This window comes from Barbatula barbatula, assembly GCF_947034865.1.
Source record: "Barbatula barbatula genome assembly, chromosome: 13".
NCBI classification, from domain to species: Eukaryota; Metazoa; Chordata; class Actinopteri; order Cypriniformes; family Nemacheilidae; genus Barbatula; species Barbatula barbatula.
This window is the reverse complement of record NC_136776.1, coordinates 17,010,868-17,034,820: the sequence shown is the minus strand read 5'-3', so window position 1 is coordinate 17,034,820 and position 23,953 is coordinate 17,010,868. Positions and strand designations below refer to the sequence as shown.

Below are 23,953 nucleotides of genomic sequence, written 5' to 3'. Positions count from 1 at the left end.
AATTAGTTTAGCGTACACTTGAAAGTTTTTCAAGATCTTTCCATTTTGGGGCACACAAGCTCCTGATGGGATATGCCTATCAATGTCTATGTATGCGCTCTCAAGTGGCCCATAGATTGACTCTAAAATTTGGTCAATGTTTGTCTACGTAAATAACCTTAAAAGAACAAATTCGGATGGACGCTACGCAATGACTTCTGGGACTTCTCGAAAAGTCTGCATTCGTTGCGTCCGTGATATCAAGAACACATCCGGGTACTTTTTTATGTGTTCTCAGTACTTGTGTTCTTGAGTATTGGACTGGACTTGTACGGTTGATGCTGAACGAGAACACAAGGATGCAAGATCACTGAAGAACGCATACAGCCTGAATATCCCAAGCATCATTTGTTAGCATTTGCCACGTGGCTTAATATTCCCTTATCTAATGCAATAAAATGTATGCAGCCTGTATTATTTGTGCATCAAGTGTGTAAAGCCATTTGTAGAGTTTGTGGACACTTTTTATAGATTATTGCAACTGTTTCACATCTGCTGATAACGCAACTATTTTGAACAGAATGTCCCAAGCACGCATCATTCACACCATTTTAAACAAAACACGTTTTTGTGCTAGAGAAAGACTTTTCACATTGTTAGGACAGTACGCCACATTTTATACCTACGCTGACGACAGCTTTTTTAAAGCACATGTCCAGCGGGTACTAAATGCAGATGGAGACATACAGTATCATGGCTTGTCTCGTGCTTCAGTGTCTTTCTTTAGATAACTGATCTAGAGAGTCTTAAAGAACGTAAATAAACAGTTCCGTAAAAATAGAGATGTTACACGTCATTGTACAAAAACAACTGTCACGACACTGCACGTACAGAGTAAAAATAGAAAGCCTCTGCCAAACGTCTGCTTGATTTAAGTGTCTGCTTTATTAAAAACAGCCGTTCACCTCTCTAACGGACCTTTCCATAACATAACGTACGGGAAGGGTGGCTTGTGCGGGAAAGGTCATATTAGAAAGAACACAGTGATTGAAGACCAATTCGCTTAGGTGTTGCAAACAACGCCATATTTGATGATTTGTTAATAACCATTTAATTACATATTTACATAACACTTCTTATATAGCCTACTTAATGTAGCGATATATTGCGCTCTTACCTCATGCGATAGTGCAATAAAATCATGTGCAATACACACTACATACACAATACGTTTATTTAACACAATTTCTTACTGCACCTGGTTTCTGGGATGTCAAAAAAATCTGTTTGCGTGTACTGTCAAAAATAAACACCCATTCATTAATATCATGTATGTAATACACTTTTACTTGTTGCTGCAAAAGGCAAAACCGAGAATTGACATAAGAACCCTGTTAAAATACTTTTTACAATAGTTCCTCATTCATAGATTTCAGCTTAAATCAAGCATGGAGTTGTATTTTTTTCACATAACATTGCATTTATATCACGCTTTTTACACGGCTCTTTGGAATGCATGATTCTGATTGGACAGTCGCGACATTTGCCAATTCGTTATTCCCAGATAACAACCGCTCAAAACTAATAACATGCAGTAACCCGGATGCAGCAAATAATTTTGACAGGTTTTTTGGACAAATTAAATATAAATACTGTAAGTCTTTTAATAACATATATGACATTATATTTACAAATTATTCAACCAAATTGCCTGTTCGTGACATCTGAACGTCGTTTCTTAGTCTACCATAAAACCAAAAGTAACGTCTTTCCCTCGCTGAAGGTCTGAATTCGGTAGAAATTAGCTAATAAATGATTTCAAATTCACATTTCATGTCCAGTTTTCTCCAAGTAGCCGTGAAATAAGCGGGATAATGTACAAGCAGCTTCTTATTTCTGCGAAAACAACTGACTGCCTGTACATTATCCCTTATATAACATATTTAGCCATTTTCAATCTAGCTCATCGTTTTTGATAACTCGAGGAACCGCACAGCCAATAAACTCTTTAAAATTGGTCGCTTACGCCGACCAACACATGTGACCGCAGTCTGTCTGCAAGTCTGCGCCATGTCGTACAATTAAACATCCCAGACAAACATAACACACACGAAACTGCTATATTAAGCAGCTTAATTTTAGTAATACAAGAAGTGGTTTGGTCTTGCTAAAGTTCCTGTATTTTAACGGGTAGAGCAAATATAAAAAAAAGACTTCGGATGAACCGTTTAAGTTACCGTTCTGATTCCGCTCATTTCTCAAACAATATTAAAATGATTGTTGGAACAGTTAATCCGAAAATTACAACTTCATTGTTTATTTACACTGAATAAAAAATGTCTTGCCTAACCAATGATTTGACATCCCCTCTCTCTCTCTCTCTCGACAAACTTGTACAATTATGTCAGACCAAATGTAATTTTTTTCATAAATGTCTTTTGTCAGGGAAGAAATCGTTTAACAGGACCCCATTCACTTGCATTGATTTTGTGTCCATTCAATAGAAGTGAATGGACTCCAGTGCGGTTCGGTTACCAGCTTTCTTCAAAAAATCTTCTAGTGTGTTCTGCGGAAGAAAGAAAGTCATAAAAGGTTTGAAATGACAATAGGGTGAGTCAATGATGTCGGATTTTCATTTTTGTGTGAACCGTCACTTGAGTAAATGATTTTCATTTTTGGTGTTCAATATTTGTCCTGCTTACCAAGAAAAACCACGAAACCACGTCATTACTGAACAAAGGAAATTTATATGAAAATAAGACATTATTTAAACATCTCTTTGCATGCATGCACAAACATGAAGGAAATGACAGCAAGCACCACATTCGACTTCACTTTCAGGTGCTCCTTTTACAGGGTTACGGGTGACGACGACGCGACAGGTGAATCCGTGGCATAAAATTAAATAGCGTCTGACAATGTGGCTTTACTTTGCTTCTTGTATTTTTTTGGCACTTTGCTTTTCCTTTGCCTGAGGACGAAGAAGAGAAACACATTCGTAATCATTCTCTAAATTTTGAAAAAGTTGTTTCAGTCAAAGAGAAGTGTTTTTTTTCACCAATGCGCCAATGAATAAATTATTCCAAAATAAGAGCGGAATCAGTCTGCAAAATCTAATAGATTTCAATGTATAGCGTGATATGTAAATAAGAGTGTGACGCAACACGTGATACAGAGTGTGACGAATGAACACGTAAAAAGGACCCGCAGTTGATTCCAAAGCATGAAGGAGCATATTATCAAAAGAAGTGTGACAGTCATAGTGTGGACGTGGTTTGAGGTTTAAGTCATACCGTCCACCCCTAATATCAACAAATTTACAAGCCAAAACTGAGATAGTTTCATTCCACTATTAAATAACTCAACACTGCCCTCTAGTGGTAAGTGTAGATTTGAGATCGAAACATGCACACAGTGACTATATACATTATTGCCAAGCTACAATTATGTTTCAAAGCAAAAAGTACTTTATTTTGTCTTATTACAAACAAGTGAGTCTGTTTGCCATGAATACAGCTTCTTACTTGCCGTACCGGATCTATCATTGACTTCTTCAATATCTCTTACCTTTTCAACCAATGGTATCAGCTGTTGATATTCAGCCAATGTCTTCAGTAACTCCATAATAAAGGGTAGATAGTTGTGCTTCCTTCTGATGTTTTCAACCTACAAATTCCAGCAAAAACAAACACATTATTTGGAATTATTGGTATACAATACAGTCTTAAAATAATTTGTAAATTGTCCTTCTTATATCTATTTCTCCTATTATTATTTGTACTATACAGAAACAAGTAACCATGTGTGTTAACACAAGCGTTTCAAACTGTAACATACAGATTTTTCATATAACAGTACCAAGATGCTCTGACATACTTTATATCTTTTAAGTTTTTGATTCTCTTCTTCAATCAGGAGCTGAAACTTGGCGATCTCTGACTGGATAGAGCTAAGATGATTTCCGCTCTGGTCTGTGTCCATCGGCTCTTCCTGTGAAGAATAAACTGGTTTGTGAATACTCTTTCTTATACACGTATATTACTACTATATTACAACTAAAATCACTCACCTCTGTTAGCTGAGCCTGTAGCTCATCGATCTTTCTTTCGTAAATCATCTTTCGGTCTGATACGATGGCCATCAGGTTGAAACGAATCTCTCCTTCACTGTATCTGAAATTTGTGTCAAATGAAAAAAGCAATGAGACGACACACATTCACATCAATAACAAATATAAAGTGCGTATATATATTTAACACTAACTTCTGTATTCTTTTCTCAATAACGGGTCGTACGGCTCCGATCCAGTCATCCTGGTTACACACACCTGAAAAATGTCAGAAACATGAAACGTTTGGTGTGGATACACACATTCACATTAGCCTTGAAATAGTTGGAAGATCACACTGTGAGATAAATGCTTAAATTATCAAACTGAACAAAAATCTAGTTTCTATATACCCAAATCTATGGGTCCTTCACGAAGTCCATCCAGCTCGTAGAGTCTACCGTTAACAGGAACATAGCTAACAAAGTGAAAAGCGTCTTCTTCTTTAGCAGATGATTTGGAATCGAACTCAAACATCTGCTGTCTGAAAAACAAAACACGAACATTAATAAATACGGTCATTTATTGAAATATGGCAGTATGAAAACCTTTCATAAAAGCAAATAAACATACCTGGCAAAGCTGTTGTGGACTTGTCGAATCACTTCAGAGTTACTGAGAGCAAGACCCTTCATCTTAAAAAACAAGACAAATCTAAATCATTACCATAAACATCCTCTATTAAAAAAAATTTCATTGCATTTGAAAAACAAATCTAAATGTGATCACAGCATACAAAATATGATGTGACTTACTGCCGCATCAAAACTGTTTGAGAACTCTTTAAATTCTGTCAGCGTTTCCCCAAAAAGCATATCGGGATGCGAGCAGTTTAACAAAACACTGATGATGGCTTGGGTCGCACAGGCATTATTGATGACCTACAATGTTAAGCAAATAAAAATAAATGGTTTATTATGCCTTCATAGCTGGATTCCTTAAAACATGACAACACATCATTGAGCACCTGCTTGGCGAAGAAGATCTGCTCCAGCCTCGAGTCTTGAACTATAGACCCTGCTGGCTCCTCACCGGGTTGCCACTTAAAGAGGAAAATCAGACCGTGAACTGGCCTGAAATGAATGACGTGCATATTAAATTGCAGTTATTTATGCAAAGATGAAACACACCGTTTATAATGCAGGATTCTTGGCTTACTTGAGATTTTCAAAGTTCTCTGGCTCCATACTCCATATCTCTTCCACCTGTGCACCTTTGCACCCTAATAAAGGCAACATAGAAAAGTGTGTCATGAACGTGCCATGCATAACAAAGTGAACTCACGGTTTGAATAAAAACACGCTCGCTGTGTCTTTGAAAAGAATATTTAACCCCCAAAATTGTACAGTTACGCCATCATCTCTGTAGGACTTTCTCTTTTCACCAAAACACAAAAGAAGATATTTTAAAATACACCAGTAACGAAACACCATAAGGGTCCATTAACTTCCATTGCATAACCACAAAACCCCAGAGACGTGTCTCAAAATATCTTCTTTTGTTTTACAAAGTAAGAGCTGTTGACGTCACAACATTTTAAAATGGATTTTGACGCCACAAAATCCGTAATCTATGACATCACAAAATACTGAACACAGATGTATGACGCAAACAAATATTGATACGGTAGGCTGCGTGTAGATAAAAAACTGAAAATCTATGATTGATACACAGGTTAAAAACTTCATAAATTACAGTCAGTCTATATGAACTAGTCGCTTTTTGCAGATGGCTCGTGCACTGAACTCAGATCAGTGGATTTGACAGGTAGCGTGACGGTACTGCGATCTGTAAACGACACTACATGCTGGCGATCACCTAAAACAAGCTTTGAATAAACCCGAAAACATGTGTTATATTACCGATCAAATCGGTGAACCGGAACCAGCGCCGTTACCCGCACCGCTAATGTATGAAACCATTGAGCGCTTACCGAAGCCTTTTATCAGCTCTGTGAAAACTCCCGGGTCACTTTCCATAAGACACCATTCCCCTGCGCTTCCCGACATTTCTGACTGTGAAAATTAATTTATTGTAAACAATGTGTATGTGCTCGCGTAGCGGCTAGACGAGGCTACTCTCATTTACACAAACAGCAATTTCCCGGCATTCCCTTTCCCCATGCGTCACTCTTCTTCTTCACGTGTTGCGTTCAAAGAATGAAACCCGCTTCTGCCACCACGTGGATTGGAGTTGCGTCATTCTTTACATATCCCATCCAAAGAAATTAACTTTTTAAAACCCGTGGTTCATTTGTCTACTCTAGATTATATATAAACATCTATTTTTTCTTGATGTTTAGAAAACATTTTGCTCGGTTTTGCAAATATAGCCTCAAGTAAAATACAATTTTATCATTCACTTAATTTTAATTTACTGTAAATTCCATAACCATAAAATGTAAATAGGCTAAAACTATAGAACAAGAAAATGAAACGTATGTGAATACAAAGAATGCATTAAATAGTTGATAAACACTTTATATTCAAATCAATATATTAATTTAAACCTTAAGAAAAATAAGAAGGTTGAGCTTTAGCTATACACTATTTAGTCATGCTTTTTTAAAGGATGATTTTAACTAATGTTTATTACAGACAAATATTTAGTTTTCAATAATCATATGCTTACAAAATGAAATCATAAATGTTGAGTGCTTATTTCTAAAAACAACGAGCATTTCCACATATTTGTTTTAAAGACTTTAATACTGTTATTTAAATATTTCCGTACACAAAAGAGTGGTGAGGTAGAGCTATGTATCTCCTGGTAAAAAATGTCTAAATCAGATAAAATTCAGTAGGGTACCAAACGTAAAGCACATTTGAAGCTTTTACAGCGGAACAAACAGCATGAGTGTATTTTAACTGAATAGTGTGGGACATTTATAAAAAAGAAAAAAACAATAATATATACATACTCAAATATGTCAGTTAACCAGAACAGTTAGGCAGATGCTATTTGTACTTGTACCATAGCCGCAATACAGTACATTTCAACAAAACTTGTGTATAACCATGCCAAAAACATAATTACGGCGTTGACAGAGGCTGGCTGTTTTCCGAGGCTTCACAGCACTGTTCAATGAGTGGCAGAAGTCTCCCTTGCTGGTGAAGCTGTTTTGTGTCCGTCCCCCCTCCAATGCATCGCCCATTAACAAAGACCCTTGGCACCTGAAAGTTCAAAAGAATTGACTTGATGTAGTCTTAATGTTCTAGCACATACTGATCGATTATTGATAGCACATCAAGTATATGCCGTTTTAAGTACAAGGCAAAACCTTAAAACACATACCTTAATAAACACAGCATTTATGTAGCATTGTGCAGTGAATGATATACACAGATGAACAGGTAGTACCAACTTAAACGATCTATTCTAATACGCATAAATAAATGACAGCACTTACTGTTCTGGCACCTGTCATTTGCGCCAAAGCCTCCTGAAGACTTCGACCGTCGTTGTGCTCATTCAGTTCAATGACTTTGTACGAAGCCCCAATCTCATTAAATACATTCTTAGCCATCTTACAGTAAGGACACGTGGTCTTGGAGAATATCACAACACAGTTCTTGGAGACAACATCCTATATTGAAAACATTAAAAAGGTCAAGGTTATTCATCGAAGACTGTTCTTTGTTTAGGATGGGATGTCGCACAGTTGTCACAGGGGCTAGATCTCAGTAACCTTCATGACAGCGATAAAGGACACATGACGTGAATTTGATTTTGTGAATATTTTGCTGTTTAAGCTTTGCTGAAACAACTACAACACACTATTCAATGTCAGGGTTTAAAGAGACCTTATTTAAATATTACATCTTATATACATTATGGACATACTGATATTGACTAAGTGACCTCCTCATATCATTATATCAACGCTTACCTGAACAAACTGAGTACACGCCGAGCTTGACAACCTAGGAGCAGAGGATGTGAAGTTCCCCATTCTAGATAAAAGACAAACTTTGTTATAACACTGCTATTGACATTACACTGGCTTAGATGGAAACCAGTAGTAACCTTGTGAAGATCACTGGTTTGTACAGAAGACATGATGACGATACAAGGAATGCGAATGCGGTTAATGCGGATAGAAAAGAATGAGGCTGGCCATTTAAATCAGCCATTTTCCATCAACATCTAGTGTCTGGTCGGTTTCGGCTAAAGCTACTGGAAGTGAAGCGGATGACGTTATCTGAAAGAGTAGAGCTAGACTCTAAGCCGATCAGATCACACCGGGTTTAAGCACGAATGACATTTTAAACAATGGTTTAACAGATATGTTATTACAAACAACCTATAGTCATTTAAAGTCAAATCAATAATAAACAGTCGTGTTGACCTTTGGATGTGAGGTATGTATTTGGATAGACAGCCTCTCGTGAACATTTTGAATGGAAGATAACGTAAATTACAGCTTAAAACATGAAAACAAATATCACACGACAATCGTAAAACTGATACGTTACAAAAATGATCCAAAGTCAAAACACACGTGTACCTCTCACCCGGAACCTCATTGGTATGACGTCGTTTACGACTAGAGCGCCACACACAAGCCCCGCCCCTCACGCACGGCGTACGCTGCCTCTCCAGCTAGAAACGAATGTTTCTAACCAAATGTATTTATTCATTAAACAACACAAGACAGGAAATAACTAACAACGACACAATAGCCAATTGAATGTTTCAACTGGAAATCATTTCCCACCTGCCATTTATTGTTTGCAAAGCTAAATTGATAAAATACAATTAACGACCGCGATTGGCCCGTGCAGACCAACGCTTATAAAAGTAACAGCAACCACGTGATAACTGAACATCTTATTTAAGGACGTGTTCTTCCCCAACACATACTATTATTTCGATCATCAACTGTGATTTCTTTGCATTTTTTAGATATGCAATTTCTTGATTTAGCCACAAGAGTGCTCTGTTGTTCAGTTTAGATTAACTGTTTTTCTGATGGTTTCTGTCCCATCACTCCAAAGCAAAGCTTTAAAACAGATAAAGGTAATCATAGCATTTGTTTTTAGGTGCTACCCCTAAATGTTTCCATCATAATGGGGGAACACATCCTGACAGGAGAGAATGTTGTCATCTTGTCATGTTGTCATACTGTCATATACTGAGGCCTGTAGGCAGCCTAATGAAATGGGGACCTTTTGCCATTTCCCCATCCTTTATTATTTAATTATGAGGTTCATTTTGGGTGACTTTTTTTGCTCAGATTTTAGTTTATTGTTGTAACAAGCAGAAGCCTAATACTGAAATGTTATGCACAAAACTAAAAATATTTTCGTGTACAAATGTCCCAGAACAATGCAAGGCGGGGTCCTGTCCAGGGACCAGGGAAAATCAATGCAATGTTATTTTTAATTTGAGCTTGACATTACAAAAATAATATCTTCTGTAAGCTTTTCCAAAAATGGCAACTGAGCTGCCCCAAACCGCCACTTGAAATCCTAATGATGTGGGGTAGAAAAGCTATGCCCTATAAATGATTTATTTATGTTTGTCTATTATGGTTATCCTCTTAAGAAGTCTGAGTGGCTCATTTTTAGATTTGAAAATAAAGTGAAATGATGTTAACATATGCTGATTAATAATGCTTACTGTAGAAACGCCGTGGATCATAATCTGTCTGGAGTACAGCCCCTGCTTAGTTGAAAGATTGGAGTCATAGCAAACAGATTGACGGATTTTCTTTGAATTTGCTTCATTTTCGTGTTACACCGAAAGAATCAATTTATTTAGGCTACCTGATGCAGTGTCTTTGGCGGGAGGGGTCTCTATGAAGGGGTCTCAAGCACGTTTGGCGTTATAAAGATATTAGAGCGCCGAAAGATCATCAACATAAACGTTCCGGGACGTTTGTGATGCGCACAGCTCTGTTGTGTAATGGACAAAAAGTTTTAAACTGTCCCGACTTTTCATTTAAATGGGGATTAAAACCTATAAATGGGATGTTGACAGACTAATATTCTATACTATTCTATATTTATAAACTATCAATAAAGATAACTCTCTCTTAAGCTATTTTATTTGATAAAAATAAAGTATTACAAAACGATGTAATATTAACAGTTTGTTTTCTAATTTTTGCTATGTCACACTATAGAATACAACTACCCAAATAAGGGGAAAATGATAAGTGCACCTTAAGATTCATTTTTCACCCATAGGGTGGCGCTGTGACAATCCGTGAAACGCTTTAAAACGTCACAAGGGACGGTTATGTTTCTGTTATGTTATCCCTTGATATTTCCCCCTTTTATGACAAGTGATTTAACGCTGCTCCATAATCTCCTCTCAAAAGGTGCCACCTTGCCGTTTGCTAGACAGAGCCCATTGATTTTTAACTAAGCTTATGCATTAACCAACATGAATTACAACTGTTCTTGTAACCTTCTAAAGCATCAAAGATCAACTGTATGTTTAATTTGTCACAACGATAATAAATGTTGGGAAAACCATGCCATAAGGAATGCCATAAACCTATTTTTCTTTCATTCTTTCTTTCTTTCTTTCTTTCTTTCTTTCTTTCTTTCAGAATCACAGGAACAAAATAAACTTTGCATTATTTATTGGTTACATCGTTTAAAGTTTAATGGCCTGAACTTTATCCCCGTTAATATTGTTAAAGAAAGGCGACCCGTGTGTCTTCCACTTTCAATTGCTGTAACAGTACACTGTGTTTAAAGGGTCACTGTAAACAGTCTGCAAATCCTCCCTCTGTTTTTTACCAAGAGTACATCTACCCCAAGGGGTATCAATGAAATAGTTTGCTGTAGAAGTACCATACAGTAGATTGAATTACTTTCCTATATGTACTGTTTTCAATTTAGTTAAACTTGACCAAAATTAAAATACTTTGGCCATGTTACTTTGGCTAAAATGTGTGTTCATGAACTTGTAGAAGAATGTGACTCTTTTTAATAAACGAATTCAGACAAACCCTTATGGATAATGGATAAACTACCAGCACACAGACCTGCATCCTCAAAAAACTCTCCAATAACACCTTTAACCCTTCAATCTATAAAACGGTGCTATATAACACTAAAAGGTGTTCTTGGCTCGTCATCATATGGAACCCCTTTTAATGCTATATAGCACCATATTTCTGCGCTTCAGTGGTTCTTCAGCGTTTCTTTGGGATGCTTGAGTTGCCGCTGATGAACCGTACAGGGGCTTAACAGGTTTTTTATACGGAAACGGTGATATAGCACCTCGGTCACCCCAAAGAACCTCTGAAGAACCACGACAGAACCAAGACATGGTGCTATAGCACTGAAAGCGGTTCCCCTATATGACTACGACTGCTTTTACATAGCACCATTTTCAAAGAGTGTTATCATGCAATACATTTTCTCTGAACAATGCATATTTTCCATTCGCCCTTCCCTTCTAGGAAACATGTGTATGTGTAACCCACGTGTCACAATCACGAGAAAATCAATGCACATGTCTTGTGAAAGTAACGGCCGCCGTTCACAAAATTCTGGCACACTTATCCTAACCCCTAAAATGTAATTCCCCACCCCACGCAGGGTTTCGCAATTCGCGTCCGACATACGTCGCCCACCTGCTCCTCAGTACGGTGTCATCGGAATATGCCTGGATGATTTAATGTCTGTTTGCTGCATGCATTCGCGGGCAGCCATGTAATCAAGCAAGAAGCGACTGCCCTCATAAATCACAGTCCCTGGCGGACAATCAACCCTCGCTATATAGAGGCAGGCAGTAGTGAGGCCAGCCACTGATTACATTCACCGCCTTATTAAAACTATTGCTGGCGATGGAAAGGCGGGTGTCTTTTTATTTATCGTCTCACGCTCGTTCGGGATCTGCCGCCCGCTCTTAAAATGATTGGCGCGGTGATAGAATGATGCTTCTATTGAGTTCACTGGAGGATTGGGTGCTGTCCCAATAATCTCTCGCCTCACTGAGCTGTGATTCCACCCTCCTGTCACAGCCAACTAACGTCTCCTTCCCAAGAAAGTCCGAGAAGCTTGTTTCGCCGATGCGCTGTGGCATTTGGTTAGAGAAGGTTACTGCACTTTGTCACGTAAGGGCTCGTCTTGAAGGCCGTCATCGCATCTTGCACTTTGAGGTTGGCTTGACCGGCCTTTAACACTTGACGAACAGAAACCTCTGCAACGTAAGCCAGAGGCATTTGACAATTATTGTATTCATTTTATGGCAAAGAGAAACATGTTTGATAAGAGAAAAAATACAGCAGTATTGAAAATGTTAGAACTGAATCATTACAGAGAACAAATTTGGACATGGATGGGTAGTTTAATTTAATGTTTGGCAACCTACATTTCGCAAATACGTCCATATGTCACCCAAAAAGTTTTAACGCTTACATGAGGTGTTTTTTCAGCCAATCCGATAAAGGAATATTTCGTAAAACTGCAATGGAAATATGCAATGGAAATGCATTTACAGGTCACATGGTGTCTAAAAATCTAATAATTATTGTCTGCGTCCGAAATCGCATACTTGCATACATAGTAGGCGAAAAGGAGTATGAGTCATGAATAGTATGTCCAACACCTCAGTATGCAAAAAACAGTAGGCGAGAATTACCCGGATGCTCTACTACTTCCGCAGAGATTCGTGAGTGTGGATCAGATGGAAACGTATCCATCCCACGATGCCACGGGAGCTGAGCAACGATCAAACTTTAAAAGTAAAAAAGGTTGTTGTTAATACGTCATAGGTCAAAGAGCATACAGGTCCCATGACCATAAAACATGGCGAACGTAGTATGTCCGAAATCTATTCATACTAATCCCACTCATACTATATACAACGTACTGTTTTAATGGACGATAGGTAGGTAGTTAGTACTGTCGCAAAGCCATTTTTTTTAAGATGACGTGGTATGTTTGGGATCGATTTCTCTTCACACTTCATCACAGTAGGTGGCGGTATGCACCTCATAATTTGGTAATCGAAACCCGCCATAAAACGCAAAGAAGTTTGGCCAAAATGACTTGATGCAAGAAGAAAAATTTACATTTCAGTCTCTTTACATCAAAATATTTTTTCATTGGCATTTAGAAAATACCACTTTTTGCACAAATCTGTATTTAAATTTTTTTACAGAGCAAATCTAAAACACTATTCGTGACAAAATAGTAAAAACTCAACCTCCAAATCTGTCCTATAAATTAGCACCAACCATCGCTCCAAAAGAAAGGCTACAGTGTTTTTCTTCTATAAAACAGGAAGATTTAATTCAACTTATTGCAACATCTAAACCAACAACTTGCTTATTAGACCCCATACCAACTAAATTATTAAAAGAGTTACTACCTGTTGCAATTGAGCCCATTTATAACATTATCAACTCGTCAATTAATCTAGGCCATGTCCCAGGACCCTTTAAGATGGCCGTCATTAAGCCTCTAATCAAGAAACCAAACTTAGATCCAAATCAACTTGGAAACTATAGACCGATTTCAAATCTCCCATACCTGTCTAAAATACTAGAAAAAGTAGTGTGCACTCAGTTGTGCTCTTTCTTACAAAATAACAACATGCACGAAAAATTTCAGTCAGGCTTTAGATCGCATCATAGCACTGAAACTGTGCTCGTTAAAATTACAAACGACCTGCTTATAGCATCAGATAAAGGTAACATCTCACTCCTGGTCCTGCTTGACCTTAGTGCTGCGTTCGATACCGTAGACCATAACATACTTCTAGATCGCTTACACAATTATACCGGCACTGAGGGACAGGCACTACAGTGGTTTAGATCGTACTTGTCAGACAGACATCAATTTGTCCATTTAAATGGGGAATCATCAAACCTAATGCAAGTAAATTATGGATTACCTCAGGGATCGGTTCTGGGACCCGTGCTGTTCTCCATATACATGCTGCCCCTCGGAAACATTATTAAAAAACATGGAATTAGCTTCCATTGCTATGCAGATGATACTCAGCTATATATCTCATCAAGACCAGATGATTCCTCCCAGCTATCCAAATTGGCAGAGTGCATTGAAGATATAAAACATTGGATGACCTGTAACTTCCTTCTTGAAATATTACTTATCGGACCAAAGACACGCAAACCGAATACTTCTGATTATAAACTGCAAGTTGAAGGATATACTGTTACTCCAACAAATACAGTAAAAGATCTAGGCTTTATATTGCAACCTGTCATTTCGAAATCACATCTCAAATGTCACAAAAACAGCCTTTTTCCACCTAAGAAATGTTGACAAGTTACAAAATATAAAATGTGTTGCTGACGCGGAGAAGCTTATTCATGCATTTATGACCTTCTTTTAATCACTTATAAAGCCTTGAAGGGTTTAGCCCCACCTACACAACAGAGCTTCTATCACACTACAACCCATCACGCTCTCTAAGATCTCAAAACGCAGGACTTTTGATAATACCTAGAATAACTAAATACACCAAAGGGGGTCGAGCTTTCTCATACGTAGCACCTAAACTCTGGAATAGCCTTCCTGATATTATTCGAGGATCAGACACACTCGCCCAATTTAAATCTAGATTAAAAACGCATCTTTTAGGCCAAGCATTCACTTAATGCAACATATGCTAAATAAACCACCAGGAGATGCTGACATTAGATATTATTTACTAGAATAATTTAATTTATTATATAAAACACCATGTAGCGTATTTTACCCTTCTTTGGGGTTTCTATTTTTAATTTTTCCCTTGTAAAGCTGCTTTGGAACAATGCAAATTGTGAAAAGCGCTATATAAATAAAGTTGAATTGAATTAACACTGTGCTAGTGCTTTTTGGATATTTGAATCGCCATGCGACGCTCAACTTTAAAATCTTATAATAAAATACAATTATTTGGTATTATATTTTTACCCCCAAAATGTACAGATTGCAGCTTTATTGATATAATCTTCATTATTGCGCATTCAAAAATATTGCTAAATATATTATTAGTATTAATAATAACGATAAATGGAAAGTGTTTGGAAAGCATTGAAAATCCATTCAATGCTGTTTCTCCACCGGTGTGTTTAAGTGGAGGGGGTTTCCGCTCTGTATTCGAGAAGGATGGTTTGCCCTTGGTGGCATTTGTTGAAAAGGCACACACTAGTGATCCTAGTTGTTCAAGGTCTCAGAAGAGATTTCACAGCTTCTTGATCTCAGTAATCCACTGGTGTCCATTCAAGACGGCATATGAAATACACCCCAAAGAGGCGCTGGGGGAAATAGATACCTCCACCCGAGTGTAGCGCAGCTATAATTGGACAGTACCAGGTGTGAAAAAAGTGTGAATCATAGTTTGATTGTGAGGAAAAGGCAATATGTCATGGAGGCTTCACTGCTATACAAAAGGACAAGGCTTGTTCTGCTGTGAATCAAAAGTTCCACATGAAGAAATGACTCATAACACATTGAGTTCATAGGCCAAACATTCTGCCTTAAAGTCAAAAGTAAAAAATAAAAATGCAGTATATTATCTTTCTAATCATCATTGTATGATGTTATTAAAAAAAAAAAAACTTCATTTGACACCATCCAAGTCACCACTTTGAAAGTACTTTTGGTTACTATCAATCTGTCACTTGATTTGTCACACCTTCATTTCCCTCTACAAATAAGTGGCCCTGCATCTCTGGACCCATCTTAGTTATCGGTACCTTTCCACCTTACAGCTTCTCACCCTGAGAGCTTTTATCAGTTTGGCTTCAGAGACTCCATCTGCCCACCAACAGCTTGACTACTTTATCTCAGGCAAGAATTACGCTGACCTTGCAGCATCTCCTTATCGGTGCTTCTGTAATCTTTTTTTCACAGTAAAACACATCACAGATGAATGACAAGTTTCCCCTGTCACCTCATATCACCGCTGCTGGGTCTTTCTGAACGGGTAACAGTTCTGCTGCTGCCTCGAGACTGAATGTCGCACTGTATAAGAAATGACAGCTCCCGTTTCAGTCCTACAGTATCTTTGTTGGGTTAACTCATTTCGGGAATATGGATTATTGCATAGTTCAATGATCTATATTTGGCTTAACGTGTTTTGTTCAGCATTTTTTCTGCTCATGCTGTCTTTTAATGCTTACAGGTGCCTCCTTGTCTTTGATAAGCTCAATTGTCTGTTACCAGTGTTGTAAATAATGTCGCTGTTTAAGCTCCCTGTGGGCAGCGAAATACATGAATTGTTTACTATTATGATGGAACCGGCGAATGCAGAAGCGTTGTTTGGAAACCATGTCGCACTCTTCCGCAGGCAGGGAAAGAGTATGGCTGTAGCTGCCGTGAGGCTTCTCAGGTAGCAGTGGCAGTAGATTTCGTCTGGTTAAGAAATAATTTTTGAGACATTATATAAGGTAGAAAAACTACGAAGTGTTGCTTTAACAAGGTTTCCCGTCTTGCAGGCTGGGTCTAGATTGTGTGCTAGATTGAAGAGGACGCAAATAAGTACCATGATCATAGTCTGGCGTACTTGGACTAGAATTGCTTTATTATGCCTATTTACTGTGTTGCTACTTTACTGCACCTGAAATGCTTTTTTGCATGTCAAAATATGTAAAACGCTAAACAGAAAAAAGGAGTGACACGTTTTAATTTTAAAACATTTAAATAGTAATCGCTGCTGTCCTTCTGAAACCTTGTATCTCCATATTTCGTGAATATCACTGTTATTGCCAAAACCTGTATATTGTGATGAATGTAATTTTTTGTGAAATATAGCTTCAGCGCAAGTTCTGCCGGGAAGACTCAATCTCGCATCGTCCACTACCAATCACCTTCCAAAATGGAACATAAAAGATCGCCACTTACCCCTTTCTACGTCCGCAGTCGAAGCAACAGTGATTCGCCCCCATCCTCCCCACCACCACCAGGAGGTCCCTGTCCGTATAACCCCAGGGGGTTGGCCACGCCCCCACCTTCATCTCAAGGCGGGAAGTGGAGGACTTCTTGGCCCTCTGGATGCAAACCACGGACAGGGCCTACTCCAAAGAAACTCAATATCCATATTTACTATAACTGTATATTCTGTTTATCAGCTGTCTAATAAATGTTCAATACTCAACATTTGGCATGTTTGTTATCATGTCCGTTAGTTTTACTGTATTATATTTTAAACTACAAAATAAAACTCTTAAAATGGTGCTACAAAAGGTTCTTCACCACATTGCCATAGGAGAAGAATTATTGGTTCTAAAAGAACTATTCACTCAAGGGCACCATTTCTTTCCCACTTAATCATATAAATATCCCTTTAACACTACAAAGAAACATTTATGAAACAGAAAGGTTCTTCCGAACTTAAAGGTTTGTCTTAAAACCATTTAGCAAAAAAATTGTTCTTCTATGGCATCCTAAAGTAAAAAAATGTAATCTGCAGATTCAATATTGTATATTTACATTGTATCAGTTACATATATATGTTTTTGAGCTGTACATTTCAGGCACCAAACATTCACCTATGAATGAATCTTTCATTAAAGTAAATTTTTGCCATTTTCATCATAATTTTAATGGGTTTTTTCAGTGCATTGAAAAATAATTACATTTTTGTAATTTATTGATCAAAGTCAGTTTCTCCATTCAGACTTTCCTGTAGTTCGGTGGTTAGACCATGGGTTCGATCCGAGGGATTGCACATACTTGGAAGCAAATGTATAGTATAATGCAATGTAAGTCACTTTGGATGAAAGCGTCTGCCAAATGCATAAATGTAAATGTCATGAATAAACAGGTTTTCTAATTAAAATAACTTTAATTTACATTCTTGTTTCATGGAACATCTATTTAAAAACAAACTTTCATTTATTTTTCTCAAATCTGCCTCTATTTCATATAACAGTCTCTCTGTCTCTCTCTCTCTCTCTCTCTCTCTCTCTCTCTCTCTCTCTCTCTCTCTCTCTCTCTCTCTCTCTCTCTCTATCTCTCTCTCTCTCTCTCTCTCTCTCTCTCTCTCTCTCTGTTCTGTCACTTTCTCTGCTGCTGCCACTCCCCTCCAACACAACTCTGCGGATCAATGGTTGGTTACCATGGCAATGCAACAGCCCAGTTACTCTGGAGCCTTCTGTGGATCTAAACACTGAGGCTACCTGAAACCAACCGTCCTCCCTCCGGCGTACAAATTTCAAGCCGTCACCCACCCTTAAACATGCCTCACGAAACAGAGCCAAGAATAGCTCCCCTATCATAACACAGGCACTTCGCGACTATTCCGAACTCTGTGTTGTGATCGTTCACTAACGCTTGTGATTCAGCAATAGAGGGGTTTTCCAAAAAAGCCACCTTTAGCCGTTCTGACGTATGATGTGCTATGCCGAGGAAGTAATTTGTTTTTCCTGTCATTCCTGAATGCGCCCATCCGAGCTTCCCACCCGCGCTCGCTCCCAACACATTGAGCAGATCCGCTTTATTTATGGAATGACAGATGGGCCAATTATTATAAAACCAAGAACGGTGCCTTTTGCTTTTCAAACAGTTGACTTCATTATCCGCAAGAGCGGAGGAGAGGATGGAGAGATGAAGGAGGAGAGACAAGACGGAGGAAAGAGAAGGGAAAAGATGGTGAGCTTCGTACCTCTGGAGCCTGACCTTGCGAAACAAAGGTTGCCGCGCATAGCAATAAGTTCCACGGGATGGAGAAACAGCGAGGGGCTAGAATACAGCATGCATTGGCTCTTTCAACTGTGTGTGGAAGTGGAGTGGAGTTTGCAGAAGACACAGATGAATAGCGTTTTCATGCAAACACAAGCAAGTCTACATGAGGACCCAGGGGAATACTGTATGCTATTGGTCAGGAGACTTAATGGAATTTACCTATGATTGTTAAGAGGAACTTAAAATAGAGACATGTTATACAGTAAAATTGAGTAAACTTGATTATTGACTCAGTAATGTAGAAGGCGGCATTGTTGTTGCTAACACACTCTCACATTCAACGGATCAATTGTAATTTGTTTTCAGTCTAATGCAATTTACTAATAAACTAGTCAGCTAAAATATTTTTAATACATTCAGGCCGTCCGATATTGAAGAAAAATGTGACATAAAACCTATACATTTATATTAACCTAAAATGAATACAGAAATAATAAAATTCAAACCTTTGTTAATAAAAAAAGTTGAATAAAAATAAAATATAAAATGATATAACCAATATTCTTACCAGTATTTCTAGATATTATATGATGTGGCTAATTTGTATGAATTCCTATGACTGTATTTGTACATTTTAATACGATTTACGCAAGTGACATTAAGGGTGGGCTTTAGTATTGTAATTAACGTAATTATCCGAATTTGCCACATCGTAAAATTCCCACGAATTACCATGAGATCAGGTTCATATTCATGTTTCACATGATTAATAAAAACAAAAGCATCTATCACTCTGTCTCGCCAGTCTATCATCTCTTTGCATCGGAAATTAACAAAAACCATTGCATTATGCAATAAATCTCAACATATCCTCGCTATCCTTCCGAAACATCGTATAATATATACTTTTGAATTGATAACAGGCCTACTGTGTTGTCCAGGTTGACAAGGACTTTTTACTACTTTTTATTGGTTAGATATTTGCAAAATCCAGTGACAAACATAAAGGGTGACCAAATATAAAGAACGAAATATGGAAATATAAAGTTTCAGGACGACAGCAGCGATTTATATGCTATTACTGAGTCAGTTGATTCAAATTTGGCAAAGGAATAATTCAATCTGAAAGGCTGAAATTTGCTAAAATATAATAATTGAATAAAATGTAATATTTACTGATTGTAATGTAATGTGACAGTCATAAAATACCACATTTGGCGTATTGTGTAACAATTGTACCTTTAAAAATAAATACAGACAGCACTCCCAATTTCATAAATATGATTTAAATTTGATGCGGTTTAGAGCACCTCTGAACTTGTCTGACTTATTCCGTCCTCCTCCAACTCCCAGCAAGCTTAAGTGAAATCCCACTAGATTGCATAATGAAAGCTGTGGACATTAGAGGACTTTTAAAGACCTCAAGGGAGCTCCGCGATGCCTTATTCAAGTTCTACTAGACACCCCAGATTGACGTGCCGGCTGGTTATATTACACATGCTGGGGCAACCAGTCAACCCTGGAGTCTTGCTTGAGCTGACAGCTTGAATTTGTAAAGGGGTCTGCCGTTACCACGAGTTGCGATACAGTAGATATAAGACAATGTCTTGCGAAGTGAGATGAAGGGGTGAGATTCTTCAGCAATCATTCAGCATGAGAATATGAGATACTGTATATGACAGCTGAGATTGGCAGAAGGTATTTTTGGAGATCTTCAAAGCAGATCTTCTGTCGGCACATGATGTGCAGGTATTGAGAAGATTTTTGATTTATGTTTATTCTGGACAATCTCGAACAGTTTGAACCATGACGGTCTTGAAGTTCATGTGGATACTGAAGGTTATAAATGATGGATTCACTAACTGAAGTGGTCGGGGTTTGTCGCTTTGGTGTGGACCTTGTGGACCACTAAATCAATCAAAATCATGATGAAAGATTCATGGGAACTTGCTGTTTGAACCTCCAAAAGTTTTGAAAGGAGAACCACTTTTTGAAATGCAACATCCCACTGATATTAAAGGAGCCGATGGTTATGACATCATCAGGACTTTCTTTTGTATAACCCACAATATTTCACAAAAATGGACACTACCGATCAAAAGTTTAAGAAATTTTCCCCCTTCAATTTTTGAATAAAACAACACTCAAGGAAACTGTGGAAATGATGTTGCAACTAAAATAAAAATAACAAATAATTGTTTTATATATAGCATTTTAAACACAAATGTGTTTAAATGAAAACTGTATTTTTTTAAACTGTGGCGGAAGAAACATCATGTATATGCCGAAATATATAACCGTAGGCAGGGCTGAACATTAACTTCGCATATAGCACCGATGCTACAAAGGTTTACAATTTTGTAGCACAGGCCAAGCAGTTGTAGTACAAGTATATAATACTACAGTATACTGCAGTCAAAGTCTGCTAGTGTTTCTGAATCTTACTACAGTAAATATTAAAGTATACTACAGTGTTAACTAGTTTTTTATAGTAAATACTATAGTGCACTAAGCACAGTAAATCCATCCCTGCCCTGCCCAGTAAAGCACTTTGCATGAAAGTATTTGATAAATATGCATAAAGGGACAAACCCGACCCTTGTGTTAAAATTGAGAGGGTCAGAGATGACGTATTTTTGTAGGCTAACGCGGAAGTAAGTGCTTTCCCATAGACATTTGGAAGATCGCAAAAAATAAACTCTGTGATTAACAAAGGTATTACGATGTGAAAACGTTTTGTCTATCAAGACAATCTTTACAAATTGACATAACATTTGTTACCTTTGAAGCCAAAATACAATCGCCAGAAGAAAAAAGCTAACACGATGCTATAAACAGACTACACTTAAGGTTGCTCGATATCAATGTCACCACCACCAAGCCTCCGACTACCCTTTCATACTTTATAAAAAAATTGTTCCATGCTAGTGATTACTCCGTGAATGAATCCGCATCTACGTTGCAAGATTTATATGCGCGATGACGTCGAACGTCACCGCCAAGGGAAGTAGTCACTTTTAGCAACTTGTAAGCTGTTTTTAAGACACAATAAGGATTTTAAAATCACAAGTGGGTTATAATTGGTGTTTTATGTCATAGAATAAAAGTGAAAATAGAGTTTATGTTCACAGACCTTATTTCAGGCGATTTACCAAAAACCCATTCAAAAACCCTATAATGCTAACTGCATACAAAAATAATGTCATCTCTGAGCATCCCTATTAACCCAGAAAATGTTTGAACCAGCAACTAAGGGGTTAAAACGACCCAGCTCTTGAGTTGAAACAACTCAGCCTAGAACATCATGTTTTGACCCAACGGTTGGGTTTGTCCATTCTTCACCCAACACTGGGTTGAAAATAACCTAGTATTTTTAGACTGTGTCAAAGTACAACCTCATTTACATTAAGCTTTAAACCAAATGTGCTTTCCTTATCCTGCATATAATTTATGGAACAAAGCCCCATGGTAAATATGATGAATTACGAAAATGTCACCCATTAATTGTTGTAAATACTCTTCTGTTGTGTTCGTCTATGATACTCGGTTGTATTCTATCATACTGTCAATCTGCAGTGTTGGAATCGGGTATATAGCAGGAGAGCAATGTTGTTTGGAATATTTACAACTAACGTCAGCCATCAATCGTCCGTGACATTTGATTTAAAAAAATGAAATCAATGTGAGCATGTCACTGCATTACAAATGGTTCGTACTGTCTGAAAGACTCTCTAAGGCAATAAGTCATTTAGCCACTAGTAATAATCTAGCACACGAGGCCATTGTGTTGTACATAATTCTGGTTTCTTAGTGCTTCCTAACAGAATACAATGGTAAAATGCTTTTAAAAGATGGTTATTTGTTGCCACTAAACATATATCTGTGTTACAAAACGAGGTCTGAGTCTTGTCAGCCTTTTCAAGAGCCTTTTATCGGAGAGTAACCTTATGAAAGCTTGTCCTTCTCAGCCGCAACACCTCAAAGCAGATCAACACATTGATTTTTCCATTCGGACATCTCCCGGAAAACATTGCCATTATTGGGAAGAGAAATTGTGGTCTTTAAGGGAGCTGTTCTAGGACTATCTTCCATCACAACAGTTATACTTTGGCTAATTTCCAAGAGGATATCTAGGTAAGCTTCAGACCCACCCGAGCCACAATGGAGTACAATAGGATTTAGTTTGCAAGAAAGTGAATAGCAGAAAATCCTGCACTGCTTAACCGTAGTCATTTCTTCGGAAATACATTTATATTCGCGTTGATCCCTTTTGCTGGCTGAGTGCTAATGGGGATACCGGTCTTAGGTAAATTCGCCTTTAATTCTTTAACAGGTTCTTGTGCGTTATACTTTGAGCGGTCTGGTAGCCTCATGAGAAATCTCGACCTAATCTGACCCAACGGTTATTTCAATTAAATAAGCAATCTTACTCATACGAGAAGAAAACATATTTATTGAAACGCCCTTTATCTGAATAAGGATTATCAGGCGCGGTTATTTATTTGAGGACAATGAAGAGCTTTTAAAGTGATCCTGGAGTATTATCTTCAATTCCTCACCTGTTTCAGCACGAAAAACCATTAATGGTTGGATTCTTCTACCTCATGATAAGATTGTGGAGGAAAGTTTTAGGCGGTGGCTTTTTCACCAGGACATTTGATGGAGTTTTCAGTTGTGTTTTATTTAACTATTAACTTAGTTTCTTCTAAAATTGGTAAGGAGAAGTAAAAACAGAAATAATTAGACAATTGCTTTGGAAAAATATGAAGAGTATGAAGACAGAAATTGAGTGTAGATTGTTGAGGTAAAATAATCTGGATTTTGGTCAATTTCTTAAGAATTGTTTGAGTTCATATTGATATCTTCAATAATATTGACTTTAACTGCAAATTTGGCAAATCTGAGCTCAGTTTTTGTCTGGATCTATTCTGAAACTAATGGAAACATTTGTGAGATTTAACTGATATGCGTGAGACTTAAGCAAAGGTTCTGTTTGCTCCCCATTCAATCTCATTCAATAACATATTCAAGAGATCTTATCAGTGATTTTTCTTTCTTGTGAATCTGTTGCTCAGAAACATCTCCAAACTGTTTAAACTTCACTACAACACGCATCTATATGAGAAATCTGCAAGCCTAATAAATGAACGTGCAGAATTAACTCATTTAATAATGGCAGTTTCCCTCTCTCGCCCTTGTTTCTATGTTACAGGGTTTGCTTCAGCGCTGGGGCATTTATCACACTCCAGCACTTACTATATTT

General features: G+C 37.6%; 2 protein-coding genes across 4 annotated transcripts; both read right to left on the bottom strand.

The window, feature by feature from the left end:
• Nucleotides 1-1,197: 1,197 nt before the first annotated feature.
• uchl5 (ubiquitin carboxyl-terminal hydrolase L5) lies at nucleotides 1,198-6,269 on the bottom strand. The gene is made up of 11 exons (XM_079471836.1): nucleotides 6,021-6,269; nucleotides 5,246-5,309; nucleotides 5,055-5,160; nucleotides 4,843-4,968; nucleotides 4,661-4,722; nucleotides 4,441-4,571; nucleotides 4,243-4,306; nucleotides 4,049-4,151; nucleotides 3,856-3,969; nucleotides 3,547-3,645; nucleotides 1,198-2,950 (listed from the first exon to the last, which is right to left on the bottom strand). The coding sequence occupies exons 1-11, from the start codon at nucleotides 6,094-6,096 to the stop codon at nucleotides 2,906-2,908; spliced, it is 990 nt and encodes a 329-aa protein (XP_079327962.1). The 5' UTR covers nucleotides 6,097-6,269; the 3' UTR covers nucleotides 1,198-2,905.
• Nucleotides 6,270-6,465: 196 nt separating this feature from the next.
• Nucleotides 6,466-8,688, bottom strand: glrx2 (glutaredoxin 2). 3 transcript variants are annotated; one of them, XM_079471833.1, is made up of 5 exons: nucleotides 8,436-8,611; nucleotides 8,114-8,288; nucleotides 7,977-8,040; nucleotides 7,497-7,673; nucleotides 6,654-7,260 (listed from the first exon to the last, which is right to left on the bottom strand). In XM_079471833.1, the coding sequence occupies exons 2-5, from the start codon at nucleotides 8,218-8,220 to the stop codon at nucleotides 7,120-7,122; spliced, it is 489 nt and encodes a 162-aa protein (XP_079327959.1). In that variant the 5' UTR covers nucleotides 8,221-8,288; nucleotides 8,436-8,611; the 3' UTR covers nucleotides 6,654-7,119. The 3 variants fall into 3 exon arrangements, with proteins under 3 accessions (XP_079327961.1, XP_079327959.1, XP_079327960.1); XM_079471835.1 differs by lacking the exon at nucleotides 8,114-8,288 and having other exon boundaries at nucleotides 6,466-7,260; nucleotides 8,595-8,688; XM_079471834.1 differs by lacking the exon at nucleotides 8,114-8,288 and having other exon boundaries at nucleotides 8,436-8,597.
• Between the last annotated feature and the right edge of the window lie 15,265 nt (nucleotides 8,689-23,953).

What these genes read in the sequence shown, in the direction of transcription:
- uchl5 (XM_079471836.1), bottom strand. Translation starts at nt 6,096, where the DNA reads ATGTCGGGAAGCGCAGGGGAATGGTGTCTTATGGAAAGTGACCCGGGA. An exon ending in AGATCTTCTTCGCCAAGCAG is followed by an intron (nt 4,969 to 5,054) that starts GTGCTCAATGAT and finishes TTAACATTGTAG; the next exon opens with GTCATCAATAATGCCTGTGC. An exon ending in CAAACAGTTTTGATGCGGCA is followed by an intron (nt 4,723 to 4,842) that starts GTAAGTCACATC and finishes TTGTTTTTTAAG; the next exon opens with ATGAAGGGTCTTGCTCTCAG.
- glrx2 (XM_079471833.1), bottom strand. Translation starts at nt 8,220, where the DNA reads ATGGCTGATTTAAATGGCCAGCCTCATTCTTTTCTATCCGCATTAACC. An exon ending in CGTGTACTCAGTTTGTTCAG is followed by an intron (nt 7,674 to 7,976) that starts GTAAGCGTTGAT and finishes TTTTCAATATAG; the next exon opens with GATGTTGTCTCCAAGAACTG. An exon ending in AAATGACAGGTGCCAGAACA is followed by an intron (nt 7,261 to 7,496) that starts GTAAGTGCTGTC and finishes TTGAACTTTCAG; the next exon opens with GTGCCAAGGGTCTTTGTTAA.